General features: G+C 41.2%; 1 protein-coding gene across 3 annotated transcripts; it reads right to left on the reverse strand.

Moving 5' to 3' along the window:
• Nucleotides 1-10: 10 nt before the first annotated feature.
• zdhhc7 (zDHHC palmitoyltransferase 7) lies at nucleotides 11-9875 on the reverse strand. Of its 3 annotated transcripts, none has more exons than XM_088296261.1 (8): nucleotides 9701-9875; nucleotides 8843-8954; nucleotides 5233-5583; nucleotides 4087-4211; nucleotides 3912-4008; nucleotides 3710-3791; nucleotides 3376-3506; nucleotides 11-2755 (listed from the first exon to the last, which is right to left on the reverse strand). In XM_088296261.1, exons 3-8 carry the CDS (start codon nucleotides 5575-5577, stop codon nucleotides 2573-2575), a joined length of 963 nt encoding a protein of 320 aa, XP_088152387.1. In that variant the 5' UTR covers nucleotides 5578-5583; nucleotides 8843-8954; nucleotides 9701-9875; the 3' UTR covers nucleotides 11-2572. The 3 variants fall into 3 exon arrangements, with proteins under 3 accessions (XP_088152387.1, XP_088152388.1, XP_088152389.1); XM_088296262.1 differs by lacking the exon at nucleotides 9701-9875 and adding an exon at nucleotides 9110-9428; XM_088296263.1 differs by lacking the exon at nucleotides 9701-9875 and adding an exon at nucleotides 9106-9428.
• Between the last annotated feature and the right edge of the window lie 595 nt (nucleotides 9876-10470).

The following is a 10470-nucleotide window of genomic DNA, read 5'->3' on the forward strand; positions in this document are numbered from 1 at the left end:
GATGTTCTCATTAAACTGTTTATTTAAAATGACATTTAATGACATAAAATTGACACATATATTTAATTAAAAAACAAACCTGAAAATATTTCATTTATAGCATGGTCATGAAAAACGCTCATAAGACTTCTGACTTGTTTTTAAGGGCACATTCTGTCAATAGAATAGGAAATGTATGTTTTTCGGCATAGTGACACAATCCAGTGACGTCACTATATTTTAATGCAGGGATTAAAAATACAATCGCCACTAATAATAATAATCAGAAATATCACTTTGTAGATTCTGCTAACCCTAAAAAATGAATTCATATCGTCACCTTCCTAAAATAAGGGCCTACGTATTTTTTTTAAAAGAAAACCCAAAAAAAGGATGTCCAACCATTATTATCCGAACCGCTGATATTGTATGTTAGTACATAATACAATACAGTTCATTGGTAGAATTGAATGATCTATTTAAGGATAGACAATTTTAGCTGAGATGTGTTTAAGGCAAAAAATATGTATATTTATCAAAACATGACGTAGGCCATTATTTTATGGTGACAATAAGTTGTTTACATCATCAGCATAGTCATCACACAGCACGGTCCTACTGTATACAGACATATTGTTAATTCCCAGCCAAAACTATCTGACCATCAACTATTTGACAAGCTCAATATATGACAGATGATATGCGGCAGTTCCTACATCCACATTTGTTGAAATTGTTTCGTTGGACATTGTGAGATTTTTAAAAATACAACTGTTGGAATCTTTTTCGGAGCGGCATTATGAGCGTTAATGATCTGAATGTTTTGGTGCTTTTCATAACAGTTCCTCTGAGGGTGTATTTATTTTTGGAATTGCGTGGAGGGCCAGATATTCTCTTGTGGGCCGTCCATTTCTCCCAGGTTTAGAAGTTTGTTTGTCACCCATTTTACAGCCAAAAAGTGATTGTGGATTCATAGACTCCACTCATGCTTAGTTGGCATACATTCCTATTTAAGTTATACTACTTTGGGCCTCATACTTTAGGAGTCTCCTAAACAATTGCAAAACATTGATAAAAGATTCAAATGTAAGACTGAATCAGATCAAATGTGACTGCATCAAATGAAAACAAAATGCTTGCTCGCACAGTAAGAGAAATGAGGTCTGCATTAATAAAACTCCCCTGATAGCTTGTTCTGTGTACCAGTGTTTTACATTCGTCACATAGCATCCATATAGCAAACCATTTATCGTGTAAACGGAGAGGAAGAAGGAAACCTTCACCAGCCAACCACATAAGAGAACTTCTGGTTATAACAATACTTTAATGAGGGACTTTAAAATCTGAACTCAAACTATACTTATCCAGTGCAAAAAAACAAACAAAAAAAAACAACTCTTATTAATTCATGTAGAGATAAATAACATGACTGAAAGCATCGTTCATGTGTAGGAATTCTTTCGACAGGATGATGTTGAAAGGCATCAAGTGTTCTAAAAACACGGGAAAAAGGTTTGCTTGTTTTCAGGCCTGACACTTCGGGACTAATGGTAGAGGCGAGTTGTGGAACGTGCTAAGCATAAGCAGTTTTTCAATTCAAGTGTGACTCTTGCCAACAACTCTGTGCTTGTGGGTCCTCCTCCACGACATCACGCCACATGATAGGCGAGCACAATGCAAAGTCACGGGTTCCAAAAGTTTCGCTGCAGCAAGGAGCTTGGAAGGCGTTCTCAAAAGCTGTCAGCTCTTCACACACACATGGGCTTTCTGGTTTCCACAAGAGGGAGCCACTTTGATAGCAGCTGGGGTTGCTGATCCTCAGAGCCATCGTCAGGCCATAGAGCAGCGTGTATAAAGTCAAACCCGGTTCAGGAGATGAAACCTGACTCCCCAAAAATTGCCCCCGGTGAGTCATATGTACAATGATAGATATTCATAAAAAAAAAACAACATTGTTTATGGACTGGCCCAAGCAACAACCCAGAGATAAATAAGAATGACGCTGCACATAAAACACGGCAAAAGCCAATCATCCCGGTGGAAGAAGAAAGAGGCTTGTTATTGACAATCTGGTCCTCTTTTGCAGACAGCGAAAAAGCCTCATCAGCCTGGAGCAGTGGAGGCTGATTGCACACATGCAAATCAAAGCAGCACACTTCCACTTGTTGTGCGTCTGGCGTGCTAGGCTCGCTCAAGTGTCGTACGAGTAGCGCGTGTCCTTTGTGCGGCTCCTCCATTCTGATCTGCAATAATGCTGCTCGCCTCCAAACATAATCTATCAAATATTTACTTCGAATCTCATCAGCATGGCAAAAAAAGAAAGAAGTAACAAACAGGAAGCTCTGCGGCAAGAGCAGGAGTTGATGGCCTCAAAAGGAATAAAAGACTCGCTAAGAGTTATATACTGCATGCGGCACCACATAAACCAAAAATCTTCCAGTTGTTGGTGAGAGTATGGACAGGCAGTGGAGGTGGCTGAAGTCCTGCAGTCCCACCGGAGCACCTCGTGACCCACGCAGGAAGGCCAGCCCCAGGTGAGCTCATGTCCATCCCTTCACCTTCTTGAGAGTGTCATTACAGGCGCGCCCTGCCCTCAGACGGAAAACTCAGACCCAGGGCGGCGAGCTTGGCTCAAGAGCTTCAGGCGACGCAGACGCAGCCCCGTGAACGGGTTGCACCACAGCAGCGAGGGCGGACCGCCAAACACGGCTTTCATGCCGTCCCATCGGGTGCGACGCTCCCAGGTGGGTTTCTCATTTTTAAGACGTTCAATCTCCTAAAAAGAAAGCTTTTTGAATGGAATGCTGCTTGCAAAGTCATGAAGAGATAAGGATGCATGGATCATGGTGACACAAGGGTTGGACATAATTGTTATGTATTTGCTTATTGCATGGAATTGATTGTCGAAGAAGAAGAATATTTGCGGAGCCTGAACAAAGGGAATGGCAAAATAATGCTTACAGCTCCAAAATGAACTAGCCAGTAGGTCTGCACAATATTGGAAAAATATGCGATATGGACGTTGGCCATAGCGAGATTGATGTCATCGAGATATTTAACGTGCACCTAAAGTTATTACATTTTTATGATCTAATGAAAGAAGTACATTTTATCATGTGGCAAAATAAGCAAGCTCAGTGTGTTGTTCGATAATGTATTATAATTCCTCTAGATAATGAACAACTATTGGGTGGCGATGCGCATTTATGTTTGCATCTGACTGGTCAAATGCAGTTAAAAGCATACAACTCTACAGGAAAATTATTGCATCTCTCGGCGATATGCACCGCCCATTATCGTGATATTGATATTTTTTATATTGTGCAGCCCTTACTATCCAGCTCGATTGGAAACGAGGCTTAACAAAGTCATGCACACAAGTGAGTGGACACTGACCGTCTCGTCGTTGCAGATGGAGTGGATTTGTGTACCGAACATGACAGCAGTGAAAGTGAGGAAGAGGATGGCTTCGAGACAGAGGAAGATCAGTAGTAGCACGGAGACCCCGGGAGAGAATTCGCTGCACTCTGCGAGGGATCAGACAAAAAGATGTTTATTATGCTTTGATCATCAAGGGGTTTTTTTTTTTCATAGTTTTCCTCCAAAGATAGTGGCGCCATTTTGTGACCACTGTATTGCACGATAACAACAGAAACAGACGAGATATAATATTATACACAATATTCTTTTTTTTTGCCGGTTGAAAGACAAGAGAGATGGGGGCACTTACCGTTCCACTGCACTTTAATACACGTGAAAAAGTGCATGCCACTGAGGCCAAGCGCATGAGCAGAAATCAAAGCTATGTACATCTGTGGAGAAAAAAAAACAGTTTATTAATTTATCAATTTGAACGTTTTAATACAAATTTGTATGAAGCAATTAATTCATTGTCATTGAATGCACTCCCTTGAGAGAGCCAGTCCACTTACAGTGAAAAGGACAAAGAATCTCTGATTCTTTTCTCCCACACAATTATTCACCCAAGGACAGTGATGATCCATCTTCCGGATGCATCTTTTACAAATACTGCAAGCCGGTGACAGAAAATATTTATGAACGATGCAGTGATGCGGATGTACAAGTTAAGTGTTTAACTGGACAGACCTGCAGTGATGCGCTCTCTCTGGCTTGATACTGCAACACTTTGGGCACTTGTAGATGACCTCACCAGGCTTCAGCTGCAAGCTCTCCATGTACTCCTTGGTTGCATTGCCTTTCGGAACCGCACCCTACAGAATCAGCGTGCAGAAATGTGAATCGTACTCGGTAAGGTCCAGACGTCCCCCCAAGGCCAAAAAACAACCTCAATTCCATTGAATTTGGGGACTTGTGTAAAATATAAAAACTGAATGCAATGATTTGGAAATAATTCCAAACTATATTTAATTGAATAAGCGACAAATAAGATATTTAATGTTCAAACTGATTAAAACATTTTTTAGCAAATAATCATGATCTTTGAATTTTATGGCTGCAACAGATTCCAAAAAAGCTGGGACAGGTGTCAAAAAAGTCTGAGAAAGTTGAGGAATGCTCATCAAACACCTGTTTGGAACATCTCGCAGGTGAACGGGCTAATTGGGATCTGGTGGGTGGCGTGATTGGGTATAAAAGGAGCTTCCCTGAATTACTCAGTCATTCACAAGCAAAGATGTGGCGCGATTCACCTCTTTGTGGACCACTGCATGAGAAAATAGTCCTACAGTTTTTCATTATTTCTGCAAGACAATGGCAAACCACATTCTGCACACGTTCAAAATAAAACTGTGCGGGTAATAGGCCAATCTGCCTGCAGTCCAATGTGTGGTGCATTATGAAGCGTAAACTACGACACCGGAGACACTTGGACTGTTGAACAGCTGAAGTTGTACATCAACCAAGAATGGGAAAAAATTCCACCCACAACTCTTCAATTGCTGTCCTCAGTTTTTTTAATGGTAAAAGAAAATGTGTTGTAACAGTGGTAAACATGACCCTGTCCCAACCTTTTGAGGAATTCTAAGTAAATTATTTGCTAAAAAATGAAGTATCAGTTTGAACATTTAATTATATTGTTGTCATGTATTCAATTAAATATAGGTTGAACATGATTTGCAAATCTCTGTATTCTGTTTTTATTTACACATCACAACTTAATGGAATTGGGTCGCATTAGCAATAGAGCAAGAAGATTATTGTGGAGGGCCATATATGTGGTTTCTGTGGTTTACACACTGCACACACACACACACACACACACACAAAACTTACTGGATCCGACAACATGGTGCGCAGATGTGAAGCCAGCGCGAGCACGGCGAGGGCGTTGAAGGTGGCGCCATTTAACAAAGAATACCAGAAGTTCTTGGCGGGCAGCAGTATAACAAAGTTGACAACAAATTCAGCATAGAGCACCAGGAACCAGGTCATGCTGGCGCACACCATCCCGCAGCTGTCCTGGATGAACCACAACGTGCGGTTGCCGGCCGCGTGGTTGGCGTGGGTGCCGCCGACCATCACTGCGGCTGTCAGACCGCCTGATTCCACGTCGCTACCCGCTGACAGCAACGGGTGGTGCTGCTCCATATCTCGCAGTCGGTGGTTTGAAGAGTGCATGCTGGCCTGTGAAGGGCAACAAAGTGAGGAATGAAAAATTCATTCTGCAGCTACCAGAATGATTTAGTTACATCATCAATAAAGACTAGTGAGCCCGTTATCTTCCGAACACACAAAAATGTGCTTCATAGTAGTGATGGGAAAATGAAGCTTCAAAATTGGTTCATGAACCAGTTGTAGTATTTTTGGACTCCTGTAGATGGCACTGTTGGGTTAAATAAAGGTTTAAAAATGGCAAGTCAGTGTGCCTTCAGCCCAATTTTTAACCGAGAGTGCCATCTACTGGAGTCCAAAAATACTACAATGGTTCATGAAGCGGATTTGAAGCTTCATTTACCCATCACTACTTCATAGGTCCTGATTGTTCAGCTACCTTATAATAATGTGTGAGGGAAGGTGAGTGGGCGCGAGCAGCAGGACTTTACTTTTAATGTACCGACTCTGATGAATTTGACATTCTGACAAAATGGCCAGAAAGTCTTCTTTGGGCAGCTTGTCATCCTAGGGTGCAATGATTGACGATGAACACACTTAAACACGCGTATTAATATTCATCACTCAAGACGGGCCTCGGTCAGACAACTCGCTAAAATGTGGATACGTGACCAATGCATACCATTGCCCGAACACTCATCTGTCACTATCCTAAAGTCATTTCTCCAAACGTTGCAACAGAACATTCAGGTCCAACTCGACAATGTTGGCAGCTTGACGATAAATCAATGTCCCTCTTTGTAAGTGATCCTGCAGCAGAAGTGCATGAGGCGCTAATGATCCTTGTTACTCTCTGCTGTCTTTAAGCATCCACAGAGACTCACTGAGACAAGCCGATGAAGCAACACAACATTGGCAGAGCGAAGAACCTGAAACCTTTTCTAACCATTTTAACAAAATACATTCATCTGTCCTTTCCTAGTTTCTCAAACGGTTTATTAGGTTACAGCTACAGGCTGCTTTTAAGCCCTTCTTTGCTTTCACCTTATATCAATACCAACGCAGCTTCTTCCCATAAAACGCCCACTTTGATCTGATACCCCTCGAATCACTGGTCATGATGCTGGGGGAGAAAAAAAAGATTTGAGACAGCACAGTAGAAGCTGAGCATGTGGACCGTCAGTGTTTGCTTGAAAGGACTGTCAGCTGGAGCAGCTATTAAACAACTTTTTTTTAAATGAAACATTTCAATATTCTGCGGCAGGTGCATCGGCTTGTGCTTTTCTTGATAAGCAGTAGCGAGTGAATCTGTAGACTGTTACAATAATCATAATAATAATGTTAAAAATAGCTTAAATGAATTTAATAGAACAACCTTCAAAGGACCCAATGATTTTATTAGAGCTGTTGGTTTAATTTGCCACGCCCGATATGAAAAAAATAAAAACTTGTACTTCTGTCTTTGCTCGTTTGCCTAATAAAAAAATTAATTAAAAAAACACATACAGTGCATCAGCAAAACAGCGTTCATTACATGTCATCATTAGAGTTAAATTAGTGTTTAAAGGTTGTAAAGTGCTGATATTAGAATGATAGCTTAAAATGACAGTTGATAATGTAAAAAAAAATAAAATCTTAAATACTGTCTCTCGGTTTACGACGGTAACTGTGAAAACTGACAACTAATGATTCTAAACAGAATTCACCGCAAGGGGACATTTTGTTTTCACGTCCGAAGAAATCATAGGTCATCTTTAAATGAATATCTATTTGACCGTGTCAATTGGAAATGGTGCCAATTGAGCTAATGTTTTGGCAGACGAGAGTGCAGGAAACGTGACTTTTTAGAAAACATAAAAGGAGAACTGGGTTACTCCTTCAGTGTCCCGATTGATACGCTTTTTAACAGGACTAAATAGCTTTAATATATAAATACTATAAAGCACAATGTTTTTATTATTGGACAAGAACAAGTAGCAGTGTAAAGGAGTGGCAGGATACTCTCCACTACTTCATGGAGTATTGATTCTTCCTGTTGTCAATAAGAGGGAGCGCGCCATTAAAGTAACAGCAGCTGGTCCTACAGCTGTCCACTGCTCCCAGTCAAGAGGGCACCACACAACGCAGAACAGAAACTGGAAAGGCAAGGTATCTATATTTATGGTAGAGTGCATACACACGGCAACTCCACGTGCTTCACACAAGCCAAAACAACACCTACCTTAAAAACAATCTTTAAAGTAAAGAAATAAGAGCAGGCTTCTAAAATAACCAAAAGCTGAGAAAATGATTTAAAAATGTTTAAAATACCTAAATCAAAAGGTATGTGGGGAAAAATAAAACGCTAAATTGTTAACCTCGATTTAAATGCATTGGTTTGCATGATTCTTTGTTGATTTAGCGGTTTATTTTTTTGTGTTTGGAGGTGTCCGCGCACTGCCCACAACAACAGAATGCCTACAACACGTACAATGCCGCGGTCAGATTTGCTCACACATTTTCTTCTATCGAATATTTTATCAAAGGCATGTTCTATTGATATGGATCAAGAGTCAATCGTGAAACATAATGATATTGAGTTATCGCCCAGCCCTATACGTACTATACTTAATTTGGCTTTTTCAACCTTTTTTAAGTATTACACACGACAGGTTCCCTCTCCTCAGTGTCAGTCCGTCTCGTTCCCGAGTGGCTCTTCGGAAATGATGCTGGCTTTTGCGAAAGCAGACATATTAGCAGCTAACAGTTAGCCCAAGCATCCACAATCCATTCACAAATTGTAGCGTAACTCACCGTGGGTACCTTGCAGTCTTAGTAAAGCCATCCGTCATCTATTGCTAACACGCAACTTGGAACTTTAATTTAAACGCCCTGTTTACACCAATGTCCAATGATCGGAGCTCCTTCGTCAAGCTTCCCAGAATGATGGCAAGCTCCGAGTTTATTTGCTACACTACAGAACCTACTGGAGGCGTGCCTATAGCTTCCTCTTTCAGATCCGCATGCTGTCCTCAGACACATCGGACTTCCCTCTATATTAGCAGTGTGTGGGCAGGCAATGTTCCCAGTCAGTCAAGCGGAGTGCACAAGATAGTCACAACATGTACAGATTTTGGAACTACAAACACTTCCCCTTGACCCAGAATAGAATCACGTGCACAGCAAAATGAATGAATGAACAGCATGTTGCAGAAACATTCTGTCATCAACATTTCCACACAGGCTCCTTGGCACTGACTGCAAAATGCAAAGAATGCCACTCTTCAAGCTTAGACAGAGCAGATACGCTGATGAATGCTGTAGCAATGAAAAGAAATGAAGTGTTACCTACCTAGTATGTTCCTTGCTCACAATAACATGCTTTGACGTATGACTTAAGGATCAGCTCAGCATGTGAATTGGAATAGGTGTGCAGATTGGCATGAAGATGGAAAAGGAGACACCTGAAAGACACAGAACGGGTTGAAATTTTCTACACAACAGACTTTGGGGGAGAGGCCAGTCAATCGCAGGCCACTTGGAAACATACATTCAAAGCAAAGGGAATAAAATGGACCTTCAATGAAAAAAAAACAAAGCCAACTCCATACATACCCACCATGCTGCCACGGTTAAAAAAAAATCCTATTTAACACACCGTAGAAGTTAACGTTGGATAATCGTCCAATGCTCACTTCTCGACAGACAGTTTATTTCCTTGCAGTCAGTCAGTCCGGTAAGGAAATCGGCCTATTGTTTTTCCCCACACCAGTGACAATTTGACACTAACCGACTTCCGTCTTTGCGATTTAGACGCCCACAGCTCTACACATGAAATCACGTGACTCCATACATTCCAAATCACTACAGCGAAGCAACACCGAGGATGGAGCCCCTCCCGTCATCGACCAGCGAGTAAATCACCATCTTTTCATATCCCATCTTGCCCATCTCATTGATACTAAAACAAGTGCTGAGCTACCCACGGTGCCACACACGTACCCTACTTTTTACTACTTGTCTAAATAACAAGTGTTAATGTCCAGAACGTAAATAAACACCCGCCGTGAAATGATAGTAGCGTGACACTCCATATGCTACCGGGCAGGTGGCTACATTTCACTAGCTCAGTAGCGAGCTGCCTTGCGAGCCTCACTACCGCCGCATGCGCGCGATGACTACAAAAACAGACATGTTTCCATCAACCTACCTTAATATTGTTGACATAATCGTTCGGGGACGCCTTCTAAATTCATTTTGAACGCTTCACAATGGGTCGACTACACCTCGGGGACGACTACCGGAGCCGCGGAGTGGGTAGCGACACATCCCATCAACCATTGTCGGAGTTTCCGGGATTCGGTTCCTCTTCGCCAATGGCAGAAAGGAGGGGAACAATGTTTGGCCCAGCAGCGCCATCCGATGGAATGTTATACAATTGCAAGTGATGTATGTCCGATGGAGGTCGCTATTGCTCAGTGAAAGAGTTTGACACGCCCAATAAGTGAAATAAATTATCATAGGGGAAAATGTACGGTAATAAAAATTATATAATGATATATGTTTGTAATAATATATTTAAAAATAGCAATACGGTAATTAAATAATAATTACAATAGATGCCACAAATATTATTATTATTAATAATAATAATAATAATTCTTAATACAGTGTGCACCACGTGGATGCTGCCACCAGAGGTGAGAGGCATTTGTTTAAGTATATGCTTGTATTATTGTGACAGATGTAGTGTATAATTACTCTCCATCACATGGACAGTTTCCAAAATGAACCATAATGTTGTTTAAAAGGAAGATAGAGCTGGTCCGGTCAAGTCCATAATGGATCATTTGAACAATTTTATCCAATCTTTTCTCGGCATTGCGACTAAATGTCAACACTTGTAGCTCGTAACAACATTAGACTTTGAAATGGCACCTAAATGAAAGCTGAGTGCTTTAACTGTCACTGTGCCATCCT

Source organism: Idiotropiscis lumnitzeri, chromosome 5, assembly GCF_059441095.1.
Source record: "Idiotropiscis lumnitzeri isolate Australia: NSW breed Sydney's pygmy pipehorse chromosome 5, RoL_Ilum_1.0, whole genome shotgun sequence".
Classification (NCBI taxonomy): Eukaryota; Metazoa; Chordata; class Actinopteri; order Syngnathiformes; family Syngnathidae; genus Idiotropiscis; species Idiotropiscis lumnitzeri.

Excerpts from the sequence above, each read along its gene's own strand:
- zdhhc7 (XM_088296261.1), bottom strand. The coding sequence starts at position 5,577 with ATGCACTCTTCAAACCACCGACTGCGAGATATGGAGCAGCACCACCCG. Across the intron at positions 3,792-3,911 it reads GATTCTTTGTCCTTTTCACT|ATGTACATAGCTTTGATTTC; the intron begins GTAAGTGGACTG and ends TTTTCTCCACAG. Across the intron at positions 2,756-3,375 it reads CCATCTGCAACGACGAGACG|GAGATTGAACGTCTTAAAAA; the intron begins GTCAGTGTCCAC and ends CTTTCTTTTTAG.